The following is a 20,460-nucleotide window of genomic DNA, read 5'->3' as shown; positions in this document are numbered from 1 at the left end:
GGAGGTAGTGGGAGGGATTGGGGGGGTGGCTTGTGTAGCAGCTGACTGAAACAGTCGTTATATTATGTAAAGGCAGGCAGCGGCGGCAGTGGGGGGGTGGGTGGGTGAGGTGCCAGTTACTGACGCGCAGCACAAGGGCTGCCCTGATTGGCTCATCGGAGCCATTCTCAGTGGTGCTCTCTGGCTCATTAACGGGGAGGCTTGGCAGAGAGGTTGCAGGCACTGCTCGTGTTTTTCTCCCAGCAAATGGAGGCGACTACTGGGCTCCTCCGCTGCGTCACAAATTAATTAGAGAAGAAGTGGTGGGGAGGGCTGTACTGTGCCATCATTAGGACTCCTCCCTGTGTTAAAGAGGCTGCTGTAGATGTGATGGATAACGGAGACGTTAAGGACAGACTGAGGAGATTAGAGCCGTGGCAGCCACAGCACCGTGATACAATAGATGAGGGGAACCGATAGAACCACACCAGCTGGAATAATCTGCTAATAGAAAGCTGATTAAGTGATAACGGGCCAATTAAATCTCTGCCTGAATTACAGTCTCCGACGCCCTGCCATACATGACATTTTTGCCAAATTCAGCAGCGGTCCAGGTGGTGTTGGTGCAGTGCTGGAAATGAAAAGCAGCCATTTGCGTGTTGTTTGGCCACACATGATGATGCACTGTCTGTTATAATGGAGGAGAAGCCTGCACACACCAATGTGTTTGAATTCAATACTGCTGACTATTATACGTACATATATACAGTATATACACACCTTACAGGCAGCCAATGGTTTACATTCTTTCTTTTCTTGAAAGTTGCTTGAGTTGTGTCGTGTTTATTTGCACAATAGTCATATTTACTGTTCATGGTTTGTAGGAAATGGGACAAAACATGCCAAACCAGTGGTGCACGGCCGGTGTGTTCTGCTCTTAAAAAAGACTCTCAATGAATCAAAGCCGTGTTTGTTTATCTGAGGATTCTCTAGCCAGAATGGTCAAATTGTCACCATTAAAATAGAAATGGACTAATAGGTTAAGGGAATGATCAGTGCGTCTCGTCATGTGACAGGGCAACATTATGGCCCTGACGCGTCAATTGCATTGATCAATTTGGGAGAGCTGTTCGTTGAGATCTAATGTTGGTCAAACCAGTGCTGCTCGCTTCATGATGACCATAAGATAAGAAGTGTAGAACCCAACCATCAGGAGTAATGGAGGCCATCGCTCCAGACACTCCATACACACTGTAGGCTTCATGCAGTGGTCTGCAACAGCTGCTGTCTGACTTTAGAACATGGAGTTGAAACGTCAGTGATGTGAGTCTCCAGTGATTTTCTGCTTGCTCATTTCCTCCAGCTTGTGCACTGCTGCAGCGTCTTGATTGGTTCGCTGCTCTGTCAACCCCCATGCTGAAGCTAGTCTAAGTTAACACTCATATGACTGGGCTTGTTGTCATCCTCACCGAAGTCTCCCTCGCTGCTATCAATCACTTGCACAGACACAAAGGCATCAAACATTTCACAGACGTACTTGTCACCATCAAGCACCTATTCTTAGCCCGCTGTGTTTAACCCACTTCCACCTGAATGAGCCTACGATCAGCTGCTCTCATTGTCTGCTGATGTATCAATCCCTGTTGCTTCCTGGCCTTGCACTGCCCCGATGCTCAGGTCACTGGGGTTATATTGGTTAGTGAAAAGCCTTCGTTTGACTCGGGTCCTGTTTGATATGGAACACCAGCTGCTCTGCCTCAATGCACGCTGTTAGCAGAGGGACTGTACATTGGCAATGTTGGTCCGTCTGTCTGTCCGTCCATCCAGCAGGACATTCCAATAACAATGGATGTTATGTGACCCAGTGCCAATGTTCCTGACTGAACCCAAACCAGGAGACTCTTCAGAGACTCGGAGGCTGGGAGGGGTCAACTTCAATATTTGAATTCCTGCTTTTTCTTATCTATAAATGTTCAATGTTGTTACTGCTTTTCTCCCCTCAATACATCCCACCTACGTCCGTGAGCAAGATGATTGGTTCGTCTGCACAGTTACAGGCCAGTTGAGCTGCAGAGATGAGCTGGTGTGTAACATTCAGCAGCATCAGCACAGTGGACAGCATTCAGCTCGTCATGCTGTTCTCCTGTGTTACTCTGAAGCAGCAAAGACTTCCCAAGTCCTCCAGAGTCCATGCTGAACATCTGCACTTATGCAGACGAGTAGTGGAAAATACTAGGCCTGAGTCTTTGGACCATAGCCGTGCTTGTAGGTGACAGTTTAACTGTTAGGGTAGTGTTCTTCTTAACAATGCCACCAAACTGTACAGATGTCATGAACCGGGCTGTGAACTCACGACTGATTCATTTACATTCTCACATCGCAACATCTCCTCCAACTCTCAAATCACAGAAGGCACTATATTCGTTAAAGGTGAAACATGTGTGAAAATACCATTTCATATTAAATAGTGTCATGCTGCAGAGACATAATGGCTGCACATCATATTCTACAGACTTAAGATCACACCATGATCTCTCTTTTTAATGAAAATGAGAATAATGATGTAAAATAATCATTCCCTCTAATATTGCAAATCATATAGCAATGATAACAATAATACATTTTATTCATATAGCGCTTTAGAAAATTCTCAAAAACACTTTACATTGTAAAAAAGCTAAAGACTGAAAACATGGAACACGTTGTGGTGACACATGAAGAGCAGCTGTGTGAAGGTGGGGTTTGGTTTGTGATTTGATCTAATCCCCTGGTTGTTCATGTTTGATGTGGCTCTGCTAACCCCTCTGTCCTCCTGTCTCCTCCAGGATGGAGCGGATGTCTGAGGAGGCGCTGAGGCTCAACCTGCTGAAGCGAGGCCTGGAGTCGCCCAGCGAGCGAGAAGAAGCGCTGGCCAAGCGCCTCAAAATGGAAGGCCATGAGGCCATGGAGCGCCTCAAGATGCTGGCACTACTCAAACGCAAGGACCTAGCAGACCTGGCAGCCCTGGAGGTTGCGGGGCCCATGGGAGACGGAAAGGGGCCCGGAGCCAGCACCCTCCACCACCAGAGCCTAATGGGTGCCGCTTATGAGGAGAAACTGAATGGAAGTCTGAGGCTGGGAGGCCACGGCAGCCATATTGGACCCAGTAAGAATGGGAAGGAAAACATGCTGGATGAGCCTGTGGATATGAGTGCTGGGAGAAGATGGTGAGAGTAAAGTATTTACACACAAGAAGCATTGAGAATCCAATAACTAGTGTTTCCTTCTGAAACAGGGTCTGTACGGAGAGGAAAGCAGACATCTTTACTTGACATAGTAGCAGAAGTGCATGTTACTAATAACCAGCCAGCAGGACCCTCACAGCCATGATTCATTTGATCGTTTCCACCTGTGCTTCCCCTGCTGCCCCACGGCGACATGTGTCGTGAGAGAGAAAGGACATAGCAGTGGGTGGAGACTGCTGTTCTCAGCAGCACGTGGTTGCCCCCCCCCCCCCCTGCTATACAACACACCGGCTCTATTTCTGTGGCTATGACCAGCGAAGCAGTGACCTGACAGGCTGCGGTTTTCCTTGTTTTTTGTTTAGGTCAGATATGAGTGACGTTCTGGACACCATCCCATATTCACATAACCAGATGTTGCTACAAAGTAACCAAACGCACTAATACACAGATCACACAGACCGTGTTCACCATTTCCTCCAGTATTCACCTGCAGGAAGCCGTGAAGGCTCCGGGATGAATGACCATCAGTTACTGTGACCTGCAGTCTTTGAATATCACTCCATGCCAGCATGGGTGCTTTCCATAGCATCAAACCCATTAACAAGTAATGACCATTAACAACAACACAATGCTAAGTCAGCTAATATATGTGACATACTGTAAGAAGTGACTGATGACTCTGTGACACTGAATCAGCTGTTCTACCGAGCTCGCTGCTCACTGCCGGTCCAGAATGATGGGATTGTTTCACCAAGACACAGACTCACCACTTTGTTTCTCTCTTTGTACATAATATATTCATCCATCATGTGTTATAATGATACTTCTGGCAGAAACGGACATGCAGAGAGACACACTTAATGAGCTCTTTAGTTTGATGATTTCGTTGTTGAATCAAAAAGAATGGTTGATTTCCTCATTTTGTTCTTATTTACTGTTATTTTGAAAGCCTGATCTAAAATGTGTATTTCTGCTGTGAACACCTCTAAGGAGAGTAACGAGGCCGGTAGGAACCCTTTAAGGTTGTTGTAATATCGGTCTCTCAGTATCACATCATAGACTGTGCATAAGAAGTGGACGTGGTCACCATGATGTCACCCATTGGTTTGTGGACTGCGGTTTTGAACCCACGAGTTCGGCTTCGTTGTTACGCCATCTTGCCTTTTTGCAACCAGAAGTGACACCAGAGAGTGGAGCTAAGTGCAACCGAACACTTAATTCGACATTTCTAGGCAACCAAAATGTCACAATCAACTTTCATAAAGTGAAGAGACACTGTGAGAGAGGTATAGTTGGAAGATGAAAACAACGCCATGGTAGCGAGCTGTCAGTCACAAGGTGTCCAAAGCATAAAGCTGAAGCATACCCTGCTTTAAGGTGTACTTCACTCTACATGGGACCATCATTTCAAACTTGTTTTTGCAACCAGGGAAGTGTCTCCCTGCTGGCCTGTCGAGAGGGTCCTGGGACAGAGGGCGTCGAATGTGTAGAGATTGTAAAACACTCTGAGGAGAATTTGTGATTTTGGGCTATACAAAATAAATTGAATTGAATTGGTTTAATGCACTTGTATTGACTTCACTTTTCAGACCCGGAGGTTGCAGCCCAAGTTGTCCCATGGGGCTTTACAATCTGTACAGCACCCCCTGTCCTCAAGGCCTTTACACAATGGGCCGTTATTTCTAGTTGCAATCAAGTCTTCAAAAATGAGTTTTCAATTTGGACTTTTAAATTTGGATTTGAAGGCCCCAGTAGAGTCCGACTCCTTCCAGAGGAATGGGTGTTGATGGATTGAATGAAATCACGTAAAGCTCTGAAAGATGATAAAGCTTTGACTACATTCAGACCTTTGGTTTGGCTCCTCATTAAGCTCAGCTGCATGATGATAGCTTTGAGGATCTTTGAGATGTCTCGACAACTTGATATCAATCCAGCTCATAGAAATGAAGTGATATTGAAAGGCTCACACCTGTGTATGTAAGGTCCCACAATACACAGCAAAGCTGGGCCCCGAAGGCAGAGCAACGTTCTGTAGACCTCCACAACCACACCGACCTTATAAGGCATGGAGGTATGCAACCATGTGCAGCACATTGGGCTTCAGCATTATGAAATGGAAGAAGTGTGGAACCTAGAGCTGGACGTACCCCCAAACTCTGTAACCTGGCGAGAAGGGCCTCAGTCACGGAGGGGACCACGAACGTACCGTCACAGGAGTCTGAGCCGCAGAGGATCTGCCAGGACCATCCGGAGAAACTGCCCGAAGCCTGTGGAGACGTACCTTAAGACTTGAAGAATATCGCAGCTCTTCCTTGAAGCTATATGATGTTTCCACTAAGTGACAGACTTGTATGGCTGCACCATTCCATCAGATGGAAATATTCCAGATATCTGGTGCATCATGCATCATTTCCTAACAATGAGTTTCCATGAGCACAAAAGAAAGAAAATGATCCTATTTTAAAACTCTGTGCACTCAAATTGAGCTTTGAACAACAAAGCTAAATGAGTTGTTAACAAACCGGACACGGTCTGAAATGATATCAGGTGGTAAGGCGTGAAGGTGGATGCCTTTGCACAGCATCACTGTGGAGTGACCAGTGGGGTTTAGGGGTCACCTGTGAAATATAAAGAGAGGTTCAACATGTTTAAAGCGACTGCCCTGCTAGCGGCCCTGAAAGGCTACGGTGCTCCTCTCATGCACTGCTTCACAAACGGACTCCCTAGTCAGCCTCAGAGCTCCATGTCCACATCCAGTTTTCATTCAAACAGTTATGATCATGCATTTCAGGTTCCACTAAAAGTTTTGTTCTTCTTGTTTTTCCAACGTAGTGATGCGGACCATGACAGACGAACTCCGTCTCCAGACGTCATCATCCTGTCAGACAATGAGGCGTCCAGCCCCAGAACAACACCTCGCCCTGAGGAGCGCCTGCACCAGGCCAACCTGGACATGTTCAAGGTGAAACCTCAGGGAATACACTGAATGTGCAGCTGGTGTGGACCACAACAACGTGTCAGTCAGTAGCTGTCAAACCAATTCTGTACAGTCCTTGATTCATTAACATAATCAATTATCTCGTGACGTAGCCCCGTTCCTCCATTACATGTTGAGATGGTATTCGTGTGTGTGTGTGTGTGTGTGTGTTCCAGGGGAAGACAGGAGACGAGAGGCAGCAGATGATCAAAGCTCTGAGAGAGGAGCTGCGTCTGGAGGAGGCTCGCCTGGTGCTGCTCAAGAAGCTCCGACAGAGTCAGATGCAGAAGGAGAACGTGGTGCAGAAGGTCCGTGGTGCTGCTGAGAGCTCAGCTTTCTGTTGCATGTGCCTGCTGCTGGAGGAGGCAGTGGTGGAACTGTGCTTTGAAGTTACTTGATCCTTCTACTCTCCTACATTTCAGAGGAAAATACTCTACTTTCTACTTGGCTGTATTTATTTGACAGCTGCAGCTACTGATTACTTTGCAGTTTCGTATTTTTATTATTAATTACAAAATATAAACAACAAATATATCATGCTGTATTATTATAGCTTAAGCTACAGTGTAGACAGTATAGCCCAACACATTTTGGATCTATGAGGCCAATACTCATAAAGACTTTTGAGAGTTTAATAAAGTGTGATTGGGCTGATGCATATTTTAAAACAAATGAATATTTATATAATAATAGAATGAATGTATGCGATGGATCTGTGAATATATCTGATTTATCTGTAACGGTTGGCATGTTTACACATCAATGCATCAATCATTTCATTTAGATCCAATCATACAAGAATATTATTCAGAAATAGATAATTCTGCATAACAAGCACTTCTACTTTTGGTACTTGAAGTATATTTTGATGCTAAAACTTTACTTCAGTGAAACTTTGAATGCAGGACTCGTAATGAGCTTTAGCTCTGCTTGGATTGGATGGAAGAGGATTAGGGCCACATGTGGAGAATGTATTTGACTTCCCTGATCTTCCTTCCCTCTCAAAGCAATGATGTGATTCTTATTCTACATAGTTTACGTTCCTCATGCCCACTGCTGCTACGATGGCACTAAAGGGAAAGTCCCCACCTTCTTATGTGGATCAGTGCTGATGCTAAGTGTAGTCCACTGGTCCAACACATGTCCCAGTGCAGGCTGTACGGACTGACCTCTCCCTGTTCCTACGGGTACCAGGACGCATCAGGTGACAAGTAAACTCACAAAACCTCAATGAAAGAAATACTCGTACACCTAAACCCAAAAATACAACTGTACACCGTCTGAATTCATTCTGAATATCCAAAACACTGTCGAGTCTATTGTAAACAAACACCTTCCTCCGTTCTGAGGTTTTAAGATGCCATTTCATGCCACGGAGGTTTGTGAGCAGTGTTGTGCCCACAGCTATAAGAGCTGAGCGGCTCTCTCTAGTTCTTCCTCATCTTGAATTGAAAGAAGTAGCTGCGCCCCAGAGACACAGAGCAGCAGGAACACTGCAGGCGGTCCTCACACATATACCAAACTCAGACAGGTAGAGATGAGCTTCACAAGAGCCACGTAGCAGCTCCATTCCCAATGCATTGTGGTTTGTAGTGAGCACAGATATTCCATGGCAGTGTGCGAAAACGTATGTATTCTACTCATTTAAATTCCAATTTGGAAATGAAGGAAATAATGGCTGATGACATTATAGCTCCCCATTCAGCACACAGCCTGACTTTATTCTCAGAACTAACTTTAAGAATTAAAGACATGTTTTACATGTGACCCTAATTGTCTTCGGAGGTGTTGTGGTTTGTGCTTTTGAATGTTCCATGTTCAATTTATGTCACTAAAATATCCAAATGCATTTTTGAAAGCATCCTCTGCTGTAGTTCTTTAAAAGCTTGTTTGTGTGCAGATGACCAGCATTGGTTTATAAACTGCAAACTTTACTGCATCTAATACAAACATCACACAAGTGGTGTCAGACCGCCCGCTCTGATTGGTGGGTCTGTGGTAGGCTTGGTACTGTGGTGACCAAGTGATGAGGCTCAGATAGGATGAACAAGTACTCTGTTCTCGTTGAGATGCACTCTAATCTGATTGGACATGTTGAAGTAAAACCTCTGGGTTACAAATGCACGTTTCCAGAAATGCTCCAGCCGCGTTAATGCTGTGTTGATGTCTGCGTGCAGGTCCCAGTGGTTCAGAACGCTGCGTCCTCTGTGCAGCCTTCTCCCATCCACAGCTCTCCTGGCCTGGGGAAGCTGCCTGTGAGGCCAGGCCTGCACAACCCTGACCCCCAGAACCTCCGCAATGCACAGGTTCGTGTGCGTTCCTATACATTACACCTCTTATCGTCACTGCTTGTTGGTTTGCTTCCTTATCGATACTCTTATCGGTTCATTTGTGAGGGAAAAAAGACAATTATTTAAGAAAATAATAGAAACTGGTTTATTATGCTTGTATACTTACAAATAATCTTTCTTGAGCAGCAATACAAAGAAGTTCCAAATCCTTCAAATACATTGACAGCTCAACAATGATCTCAGTGATGATCTTTCATTGATGATCCTGTTCTTGTGATCAGACTCCGTATGACATCACTACCGTTACCTGACGGCTGCTCCACAAACAGACTGATGTTCTGCTTGTTGGTCGCATGTTGTGATGAACTTCCTTGTGAGGGTTTTATTGTGTTTGAGACGACCAGAGTTCTCCAGTGTTTCCTCCTCTGGTCCTGATGTGAGTCTCACGCTGTGCTGAGAGGAGGCAGAGACAGAGAGAGGACGTCTCACTGCAGAACTAAGACGGTACCGATAGCAGAACCACTAACTCTGGACCGCATCAATACTCCTTTAGAACCGGGTTTCGGGGGGAGCGTCCCGGTAACAGTATTTATCCTGAGTGAATCAGGTGGAAAACAACAAGCTCTCGCTCAACTTGGAAGGATCACTCCACCAATTGAGCTTTGACTGGTTCAGTGTACTGGTCCTGGTCAGCAGGGGTTGGATTGGGATTGGTTATGGTATTGTTGTGGGGCGGCTGTGGGTTACAGTGGCAGAGTAACTGTGTCCGTATTTCAGCTCTGACTCCACGGGAAGTAAAGCAACTGCAGAAAACTTTGCTAAATACTTTACCCAAAATGTGAGCTATTCATGTCTTTAGGGGTGTATAGTAACATCCTGTCATCAGGATTCAGGAAGTCTGCTGCCATGCACACGTTTTTCAGAACAGCTTTTATATTATTGTATTTATTTAGTATTTTCTATTTTAAGAATTTCCGATTTTTTTCTGTTTCTGACAGACGTAAATTCTGAAGTTAAAATAAATGTATGCTTTTATTTAAAGTTAAAATAAGTAAAAATAAAAATTGTTCCCTAAAGAGATAAATAACGTCCTTTCTGAAGGAAAAGTGTAAAGTTTGTTTTGTATTAATACAAATCACAATTGCACAATTCAAAGAAATAAAAAAGGAAGCGAGGTGACTTTGTGCTGCATGTCACCGCACAACCTGGAGTCAGAATAATAACTTCACCAGCACCCATACAGCTGCTGTCTGTCCGTCTGTCTCCTGCACTCTGACTCTTAGAAGCGCATTTGCACACAGAGTTGTCACCGACAGTAAAAAAGCTGTTTTGCTGTTGTTTGATCGGGCAGAAGCGTGTTTGATTATCAGCAGATATGAAAAACTAAATTATTGGCATCAACATAATTATTATAAGATTATTAACAATAACGGGGCACCACCCTGAGAACAGGGACCAATAACCAAACTATAAACTAAGTCTGATAATTGGTGTTCACTCACAATGTCAACAGTCTGAGTACTATTACACACTCAGAGTGAACAGTGACGGTTTGAATTCGAGCACAGACCACATATCAGCTATAATCACAATACACAAAGTAATCACAGACAGCTGCTCTTTAAAATATTACAGTTTATTCAATTCCAATAATATTGATCAAGTTAAACGATATTTAAACTAACAACTACTATCTAACATCAACAATCTGTGGTGCGTTTCCGTGCGTGAAGCGAGAAACTACACAAAAAAGTGTGTGTGTGCGTGTGTGTTAGTAAAATAAGAGAATACTCAAACCGCTGCAGTAAACTCCGGTAACTGTTAACTGTATCACACGGGAACCCGCCTACAACACTATTGCAGCAGCATGGAGCACAACAGTAGTTCCTCCACAGCACTAACGGAACGTGGCGGTCCGTGAACATACACAAGAACACGTTATAACTGTACAGTCAACTTCGAACAACACTAGGTAATAAACACACTATGACCTAACTGCCCAGACACAAGCCTCTTACTCTGAGACGACTTCGTAGCAGTCGATGTGGTTCTTCGAGTTTCTTGGTTAAACTCTGTTCCAGAGCTTCAAGCTGGGGCGGGCGGGGATTCCTCGGAAGTTAAGGGAATTCTCGTCCTTCCGACAGGAAAAATGTCGACGTTAACAGGGAGAGAACGGGGCATAGAAGGTATCCGTTCTCTCCTTCAGGGTTAAGAAACAAGACGAAGTTAAGACGATGAGCTCTGATTCTCTTCAAAAGCAGCATTGTTTCTGCCTCCTTGCACCAACTCGAGTCGGACGGAACGGCGGTGAGTTGGAGGTGAAGCTGCTATGTGAGGTCAGGTTCAGGCTAAAGTAACATTAATACGTTGGTGTTGCTCGACAGTCGGACTGGGTTTAGTCGAGACAATGAATGGGTGAGAATGGTAGAAGGTCCTGGAAGCCTTTGTTCTTGCATGACGTAGCCCCGTTCCGCCATTGTGTGTGTGTGTGTGTGTGTGTGTGTGTGTGTGTGTGTGTGTGTGTGTGTGTGTGTGTGTGTGTGTGTGTGTGTGTGTGTGTGTGTGTGTGTGTGTGTGTGTGTGTGTGTGTGTGTGTGTGTGTGTGTGTGTGTGTGTGTGTGTGTGTGTGTGTGTGTGTGTGTGTGTGTGTGTGTGTGTGTGTGTGGCTTGTTTTGTATGGATGCTGGTATTCTTTGGTGTTAGTTTACTCAGCGAGCAGCTGCTGCCCTCTGCTGCCCACACTGTGTATAACGTGTGTGAACGCCACACACTGGGTCTGTGGACATGAAGGGAGAACTCCCCCTGATGTGGATGCTCACTAAAGCAGTTTGTGGTAACATGTGTCAACATAAGTGCCTCATAAATAAGGGGAGAGAGCAGGTGATTATGGCAAAACTCATAGATATCACCAGCAAACTTCCCCAGTTGATTACTTACAATACGATAATTACTTTGTGTATTACAAGTTTTCCGAAATGTTCAAATATGCAAATGAGGCATTATCTCATGCTAACTTTGGTGAATTTAGGAGAAATGTACAGATGCAAATAGACCCGGTCGTACAATAGACCCCTCCATGTGTATGTTGGTTGTTTTCTCTCCACTGGTCTGAAAGAAGAGATGTACACAGTGTTACACACATGTATCAGGGCCACCCAACCGTCCTGCAGGCAACCCTCCCTTCATCTACAGTGATGATTTACATCATTATATTGTTAATTATACCTCATTTTAAATTGTATTGCATCATCATGCTTACAGGTGTTTCTAATATTATGTCCATATAATCTATATCAATGATGGTAGACTAAATATTAGGAACACATGTCAGTGTAATGTTAGTATTGAGTGCAAGACAGTTTGTCTACACTGTGTTAGTTCTAGCTAGCTGTTAAACTGGACACTCGGTGCATTTAGGTCAGAGTCCATCACAGGTCCAGTTTTGCAAACACGCACCTGCAGAGTTCAGCCCCGGAACCGACCCGCTAACTGTAACAAGCTCCCAGTCAGATCAGTCAGATGAAGCTGCTTTCTCCAGAGGAAGGCGTGTCCCTGGCTGCGCTCCATGCCCGTGTCTGGGACGGTGATCCATTCAGTGTCAGCCGGGCTTTCACAATAAGAGCAATCCTGCCGGCTGATTGTGGTTGATAACATTTGCTGATTTAGTTGTAAAATACTGCACAATCATTTTCATGTCTGAATTCTCCAGAAGAAAACACCTGCATATTTGTGTTCCCGCCCACTGGCCTCTCGCATGGAGTTCATTTATTGTGCTTAAGTGTGACTTAAGGTTTGGGTTCAGTAGCATTTCAGAGCGCTGCTGCTGCTTGAAGACATGCTGATGACTGCTAAGTTCATCTGTAAACGCATACATTGATCCATGAACACGTACATTATATTACAGGTTGGCTCATTGTTACTGTGACGGAGGAGCTCTGTTTGGTCTTCATGACAGCAGAATGTTGCCCACTGTGTCCTGTGTCCTGTATACTGAGCCTGTTCCTTTCTGCAGGGTCACACAGTCATCAGGTCAGCCAATGCCAGTCTGCCCCCTATGCTGATGTCGCAGCGAGTGATAGCCCCGAACCCTGCCCAGCTGCAGGGCCAGAGGCTCTCCTCCAAGCCTGGGATGTCTCGCTCCGGCAGCATGGCCAACCCCATCAGCTACCAGCAGGTAACCCGAGCGGCTCACTGCACCAGCTCTGCACTGTGTCACCAGACATGTGAGCTTTGCTCTTTCTTTGTTTCTGTATTCTTGCAATAGAGAGATTATTGTTTCTTGTATTGTGATCTCGTGTAATGTTCGTAACGGTGAGTGAGCAGCACATTAAGATGAGTATTCACACACCTCGTGCTTTTCTGTCTCATGTAACTGCCATAACAAGTCACCGTAGTGATACAAAGTCAACCAAAACGTCAGGCGAGAGGAACAAACACCATTCCTCGTTCCCATAGAGGTTCTTCAGGTGTGCACAATCTAATGAGAAACATTCAAGACAGTAAAGACTTGACAGAATGTATAAACTCCTCTAAAACGTACAGTCGGACTCTCCCAATGGACCTGAGAATAATCAGAGCCAGTCAAGTTAAACAGATACCAATAGAAGGCAGGCAGCAGCATGACGGCCAGGTATGAAAGATATGACGCACAGATCCCAGATGTGCAGCGATGCAGCGGGACCATGCCTGACTTCCCAGACTGGGTCTCCGTTACCATGAGCCTGTGAAACCCTCTCAACCATCGCCACAAGCCTCGGTCCGTTTGGTCCATTTAGTCTGGCTCAGCATCACGGTGCACAAATGAGAGCAGACCAAAGAAAAACCTGTATTTGCTGACCGCTACGTCTTTACACTTTGATCCGCTGCACACAAATCCTTTCTCATCCACTTTATCTTGAACAACGTTTTTGTGGACTTTATTTGGCATATTAAAACAGACTAAACGTTGGTCTGCATCTGTTCAGAGACCAATCAAATGTCATGCTTCCAGAGTGGACAGGGAGAAGTTAAAATGAAGTGATCTAAAGCTCATGTAGAGATATTAACACATATAGCAGCTCAGGCTTTTGAGGGGGCAACAGCAGCAACATCATTGAAGAAGGTGAGGCAGATTTGATTAGATTCTTTCTGCAGCGGCTTGTGACAGCAGTGTGACTTTACTTTTCTAAGCAACAGAGAATGTGTGTCTTCCTGCAGGCCAGCCAGCAGGTGGCAGCTTCCCAGCGCTCAGGCTCCAGTGCCATGTACATGAACCTGGCCCACATGCAGGCGGCAGCAGCCGGCGGGGTGGTGGGCGGCATGGGCGGAGCTTCCGCCGTCAGCCCATCCACCATGTCCAACTCGGCCGGTGGAGGCGTGAGCTCCATGGCCGACCAGGCCAGCAGCCAGGCGGCGGCCAAGCTGGCCCTGAGGAAGCAGCTGGAGAAAACCCTGCTGGAGATCCCTCCACCCAAACCCCCCGCCCCACTCCTCCACTTCCTGCCCTCTGCCGCCAACAGCGAGTTCATCTACATGGTGGGTCTGGAAGAGGTGGTGCAGAGTGTGCTGGACAGTCAGGGTAAGCAGCTGACATCCCTGTTCAGATGAGTGAAAACAAACTGATGTGTGAAGTAAGCTCCAACATTCCTCTGTGTAGGTAAACTCAGAGGCACGCTGGGACGCATGGAGCCTTTCTTCTGCGCACAATGCAGAACTGACTTCACCCCCCACTGGAAGCAAGAGAAGAGTGGGCGGATCCTCTGCGAGCAGTGCATGACTTCCAATCAGAAGAAAGCTCTGAAGGCGGAGCACACCAACAGGCTGAAGAACGCCTTTGTGAAGGCCCTGCAGCAGGAGCAGGTCAGCACCACTGAGCCTCCGCATCAATTAGATCTTTCTTGTGTTCACGTCAACATAAAGATGTATCGCAGCAAACTCAATATCATACTAACTTTACATCCCAGTGAAATAACACATTTAGTTATGTAGCAACGGGTTTCTTTCACCGTGTTCTGTGCACATTTGTGCCTTTAAGGAATGAACATGAGAGCAGTTTGACCTCTTGAACTCCCCTTGGACTACGGCGTCCTCGGCCAGCATTGCTGTCTTTCAGAGGCTGTCAGCCTCAGGTAGTACCTGAGAGGGATGCTAAATCACACTCCAGAGTAAGAGAACAGGCAAAGCTCTATTCAGAGGGGTCGGTTCACTGCTCATCTCAACATATGTGAATGAAATGGATTCTCTGGGTACACACAAGTCTCCCCTTCACAGGCATGCCCAATTTATGCTAATCCCATGTCATCTTTGCATTATTTTGCGGTATAAATTATTTTCGACGGTTGAAAGATCGTTCGTTGTCATTCTGCATCACAGGGCTGCACAATGGCGTTGTAGCCTCGTCCATGGACGCTGTGCATTAGGAGGAACAGCAACATGGCCGGCATCTTAATATAAAAAACCAACATAAGGGAAGCATTTGATATCAACATTGACTGTGATTGAGCGGCAAACATCTTTGATGTAAACTTTTAATTCCACTTCCTCTCGTCCCACCGGAGTCCTGTGATCCGTCCTGCTGTCAGGTGCAGCTTGATCCTGGATGCCCGATGAGCCGGGTCTCTGTAAAGTCACTCGCCTCCCGTTGCTGGGTTAGCCCAAATGTTCCTGTGACCGGAGCAGGCCGGGTAGTGGAGTAACCTTAGCTTATCTAGCTGGGTTAGCTTAGCTCCCATCCGGCTCTTCTCCATCCCCTCCTGGGGCGGTGAGAAGAGCCGGCTCCGTGTTCAACGGCAGGTCTGGCCGGGCGGTCGGCCGTGGGAAGGTATTGTCTTCAGGTCCACTGCACTTCATCCAGTCCCTCCTTCACTGTATTCTGTCTTATCCCATACGTGCTCCAGTAATTAAGACCAAAAGACCAAGATCATGGAGCCACCGGCCGCAGCTTGTAAACGTTCTTTATCTGCCACCATATCTTGTGAGATGACTCAAGTTTCCAGGTTATTTCATTCATAGACCACTTCAAAGTAATTTGGTTTGACTGGAAAGCTGAGGCTGTCACACATGCAATGAGCGGTGATGTTCGTCCCTATAGGAGCAAGTCATTGTTACTACATGACCTCGAGGAGAACCACAGCCTCATGGAACTTTAAACCACAGAACCAAGACTTTCCGAGGACCTTTGGCCTTTCTGGGTATATATAATGTATAGTCAGGGGCTTTCTGAGCAGTAGTATTCAGCCCTCATGGTTTTAGTGCACACTGACCTTTATAGGACTTGAGTTCTATCTGTTATCCTGCAAACACTCCTAGTAGCTAGGTTAGCCGACAGGGTTTTCAGAACTACTGTTGGCCAGAAGGTGTGTGTGTGTGTGTGTTCGTGTTCTAATCCATGTGTGTTCCTGAATGTGTCTCCATGCCAGGAGATTGAACAGAGGCTGCAGCAGCAGGCGGCCCTCTCTCCCAGCTCGGCCCCTACTGGCCCCAACGCCTCCAAGACTGACACCATGATCCGGCATCATGCACTCCGCCAGGTACACTGCAGCACGCCGCCTTCCACGTCACCTCACACTTTACAGTATTACTACGTTTGTCTGCCTGCAGCTTTGAAATGACTCATGAATATCTGATCAACGGTGCTCAGGTGAATGTCTCATGTGCTCTGTATTAAGTAGAGATTCCATTATATTCAAATCAGTGCATTTCAATCAATCCTTGAGTTGTTTATTAAACCTCACTGCTCAACATTTCATTGTATGGTTTTATTAGAAGGATTACTAGCTGGAAAAAAAACTAATTCATAATGATATGAGATGGAGAACTGCACTGTCAGCATGTTTTAGTCTGTGCTGAAGACAATGGAGCTGCTCGGTCTGTGGTCATCACATTCAGGTGCTCTTTGGATCCTTCAGCTGGATTGAAGGCTCGTTGCAAGGGTGGGATAGGATCTCACAAAAGTATCAAATGTACATCTCCTTCCAAGAAGAATGTGTCGGGTTCTTGCAAAATTAAAATACCAAATGACCAACACAGGTCTTCATCAGGGTCAAGTACGTTGGTCATTCAAATACATTTTGCATGTAGAATAAAGGTATTTTAAGGTATTCATATGTTTTTGAGACCATATCCCACCAATGGAATGAGCCTTTCACAAGATTACGGAAGCAAATCTCTGGTAATTGATCTTGATAACTAAATCCAACAATGCATGTCATCTGCTATCCACCACGGGGGATTTGTGCACTGCGTGGCGGTGATGGTGATGGGATGTCTGTGCTGTCCTCAGGCTCCCCAGCCTCAGGCCTCCATGCAGCGAGGTTTGTCCAACTCAGCGCGAGGCGTCCTGTCCAACTTCGCCCAGGCCTCCCAGCTGTCAGTGGCCAGCAGCCTCATGGGAATGACGAGTGCCAAGCACTGTGGCAGCGGTGGAGGCGGCAGCAGCAGCAACAGAATGCAGCATGACAGCCGTCGCCAGATCTATAACATCCCAGGTACCGACTTACAGTGTCTTCTGTGTGCCTGAGTCAGCTCACGGGAACCCATCAAGAGCTCTGGGCTCCCGATACCGATCCATGTTCAATTTGACAAGAAGACGTCTCCTTCTGTTCAAGTTCTCCAACACAGAGACACTCGGTCCACCTTGACTGAGGACTGGTGCTCCAGAGGAGAGCTTCTGCTCTCACATAGGATCTTAGGCTGAGTAGACAGCAGGTTGCAGAGAGCACTTTCACCAGACAGCAGACAGCTTTCATGCACTTACTCACAGAGTTCACATCAACTAGTGACAGCTTTTCTATAAGTTTACAAACTGGACTCTTTCAGACATGTGCCGTCAAAAAGACAAAAGCTGGACTCACTACATTGTTAGCTGTGCTAAAAGCATTGTTGTGGAGTCGGTACGAACCCCACTGACTGTGCTGAGCCCCGGACTTTATCGCGAATTCAATTTATTTTGTGTCGCCCAAAATCACAAATCACACATCTGCCTCAGAGGGCTGGACAATGCCTCCACACGGTGGGTTTGATACAATCACAAGTCAAAAAGTAGCTATTACTGTTTTCCAGATAATGCAAATTTACAAAATAACTATCATGACTGTCTTTTATGGTACAGGAGGCTTATTTGTGGGGCAAGCTGAGTTGGATATGTGTGTCAAATTTCAAGTCACTTGGCCTCATGGCGCGGGGAGGCCGGCCTTCTTTTTGTTATTTATAGTGACACCATCGCACCGATTGGGGTCAGATTTCTTGTGCAGCATTTGCAGTTATGGAACTGCCCCTTCAGGGTTTGAACCCTCATAATAATAATACTACATCAGCACTAACTCAATGGAGCTCTACCCCTTCAGGGTTTGAACCCTAAGTATGAAAAGAATATACTTGCTGGAAAGAAGAAGCCAACAGCTTGTCTCTAATAGAAGCCTGTTTTGAATAGAGAAATGTTTACTTCTGCAGGGAAACAAATGAAGTCCAAAGCCTAAAGATGAAGTAAGGTGTTGATAGAAGTTTGTCTTGTTCCCACAGGGTTAAATATTGCCTATCTCAACCCAGCGGCAGTTGGAGCCCATAAGAGCTCCAGCTTAGCAGACCGGCAGAGAGAGTACCTGTTGGACATGATCCCTCCTCGATCCATATCGCAGTCCATCACCGGACAGAAATGAGCCCCGCCCAGCTCACCTGCCCCACTGAAGCCCCCCCCCCCCCATCCTGCCCTCCTACCCCATACTAAAGCACTCCCAGATCGACCAACACCCTCCCCCCCCCCCCCCCCCCCCCCCAACCCCATCGCATGCAGTGCCTGTCCGTGTGCCTACCTTAAACCAACCCGTTCGGACAAAGACACTAAACTGTCATCTCAAATGTTCTTATTGTAGTAAAAATCTTCTTTGTCAACGTTGTTTAACAATTATAATTCCCATTATTATTGCTGTTGGTAGCACTATTATTATACCTGCAACTACCAGTTTTGCTTCAGTTACGATGACTCGTTGTGCTTTTTTCTTTTATGAGTGTTTGGTCCGTTCTTGTTCCTTTACTTTGGGTAGTGCCGCTGAATCATCGTGGGGTCACTGTAGGCCACGGTCATGTAGGATTTCTCTCTCTGCTCAATCATAAAGCTTAGATGTGACAATTGCTAGTAACAGAAGATCAACAGGGTGCATTCTGGTTGCTATGCAACATAAAGTTTAACAACTTTGAAGCTTTGTAAAAAGTGTTAGCTTGCTAACTTGGAGTAACAATGTGGAACCTTCTGATCGGAACCAACGAGGGAGGCGTGAAACAGAGCAGAGCACCCACACCAGTCTCATCTGGTGGAAAGGGACCATTTCAACAGCAGACCGATACACAGCTTCAGCTCCAGCACCTGCAGCCTGGACCTCGGGGCAGCATCACCAATTTTGAGGAGAGACCCTGCTGCTTTCAGAGCCAACTGGAAACGACTGACAAAAGGTGCAGATGTGTACAAAAGATAACCCGATGTGATCAGAGTTTGGAAAACCTTCTTTGCTAGTCAGCTCTCAGCAGCCCCATCAATCCTGGTCCAGGTCCTCATCGCTTCTCTTCAGATCTCAGCCTCTCTTGCTACAGCTGGATGTAACTTTAACTACATACTGTAGTTGTACTAATCGGGACCGACAGACACAGCTACGTCCCGACTGCACCTCCAGCACACCAACAGTCAATGTCAACTCCTGCAAGGAGGGCGCTAACAGGCTGAAGGACATTGTCTCCAAGCTCACCCAGTATTCACGGTGGGATGATGGTGTTCACCCAGAGAGAGGTGGAATTTTTGACCTCCCATCTCACTACCTGCCCCCAACTCCTAAATCCCTTTGGTTATCCAGTATGCACAGACTGAACCCTTTTTACCCAGCAGCTCCTCTGGGCATCACATGTTCTTTGAGGAAGTGAAAAGAACTCAAATCTGAAGGTAGAAATGCATTTTATGCATCCGAACCACAGATGCTGTATCTACAAACCAAGAAGTCTGGGTTCCTGTTCTTGTTATATTTGGGGTTTTAGATTGTTGACCCACCCCCAACCTTTCCTTCTTCTTTTTTATATGGGTAGTTTATTTGTTAGTTTGTTTGTTTTGCGGCGTCTCCTAATGAAACGGTGGCATACCTGAGAGGTTTTAGCCCCCGGAGACGATAATAATCATCATAGCTAAACACAGAACTATTGAGATATCTGTATGGATTGTGTATAGATACCGAGCTTCAGATGGATGTGGATTATATCTTTCATGGGAGAGACATGGATCAATCATTGTGTGCACGCTCTGCACACAAGTTGCCTCACTCCAGAGGAGCACTTTGCATATTTCCAATTGGGAAAACTTTTTTTTTTTTTTAAAGAGGAAAAGAATGTTACAATTGAGAGTGGCTAAGCTCTGGATGCTGGCTGATGGCTAAGCTCTGGATGCTAGCTGATGGCTAAGCTCTGGATACTAGCTGATGGCTAAGCTCTGGATGCTAGCTGATGGCTAAGCTCTGGATGCTAGCTGATGGCTAAGCTCTGGATGCTGGCTGATGGCTAAGCTCTGGATGCTAGCTGATGGCTAAGCTCTGGATGCTGGCTGATGGCTAAGCTCTGGATGCTGGCTGATGGCTAAGCTCTGGATACTAGCTGATGGCTAAGCTCTGGATGCTGGCTGATGGCTAAGCTCTGGATGCTGGCTGATGGCTAAGCTCTGGATGCTAGCTGATGGCTAAGCTCTGGATGCTAGCTGATGGCTAAGCTCTGGATGCTAGCTGATGGCTAAGCTCTGGATGCTAGCTGATGGCTAAGCTCTGGATGCTAGCTGATGGCTAAGCTCTGGATGCCAGCTGATGGCTAAGCTCTGGATGCTAGCTGATGGCTAAGCTCTGGATGCTGGCTGATGGCTAAGCTCTGGATGCTAGCTGATGGCTAAGCTCTGGATGCTAGCTGATGGCTAAGCTCTGGATGCTAGCTGATGGCTAAGCTCTGGATGCCAGCTGATTGCTAAGCTCTGGATGCTGGCTGATGGCTA

General features: G+C 46.2%; 1 protein-coding gene across 2 annotated transcripts in view; it reads left to right on the top strand.

Moving 5' to 3' along the window:
* The window catches only part of gatad2b (GATA zinc finger domain containing 2B), a 44,550-nt gene extending 24,723 nt beyond the window's left edge, over window positions 1–19,827 (top strand). The window contains exons 2-11 of one of the 2 annotated variants that reach the window (XM_079287887.1): window positions 2,805–3,185; window positions 6,036–6,165; window positions 6,357–6,488; window positions 8,358–8,486; window positions 12,484–12,645; window positions 13,668–14,028; window positions 14,107–14,309; window positions 15,869–15,979; window positions 16,732–16,936; window positions 17,970–19,827. In XM_079287887.1, the coding sequence (XP_079144013.1) occupies window positions 2,806–3,185; window positions 6,036–6,165; window positions 6,357–6,488; window positions 8,358–8,486; window positions 12,484–12,645; window positions 13,668–14,028; window positions 14,107–14,309; window positions 15,869–15,979; window positions 16,732–16,936; window positions 17,970–18,106 (1,950 nt within the window). In that variant the 5' untranslated portion in view covers window position 2,805 and the 3' untranslated portion in view covers window positions 18,107–19,827. The remainder of the gene's footprint in view (window positions 1–2,804; window positions 3,186–6,035; window positions 6,166–6,356; window positions 6,489–8,357; window positions 8,487–12,483; window positions 12,646–13,667; window positions 14,029–14,106; window positions 14,310–15,868; window positions 15,980–16,731; window positions 16,937–17,969) is intronic. The other variant, XM_079287888.1, reaches the window with a different exon arrangement.
* Window positions 19,828–20,460: the final 633 nt, after the last annotated feature.

The sequence above is a fragment of the Melanostigma gelatinosum genome (assembly GCF_949748355.1).
Source record: "Melanostigma gelatinosum genome assembly, chromosome: 17".
NCBI classification, from domain to species: Eukaryota; Metazoa; Chordata; class Actinopteri; order Perciformes; family Zoarcidae; genus Melanostigma; species Melanostigma gelatinosum.
Note: the sequence above shows the minus strand (reverse complement) of the source record. Positions and strands in the feature narration are given on the sequence as shown.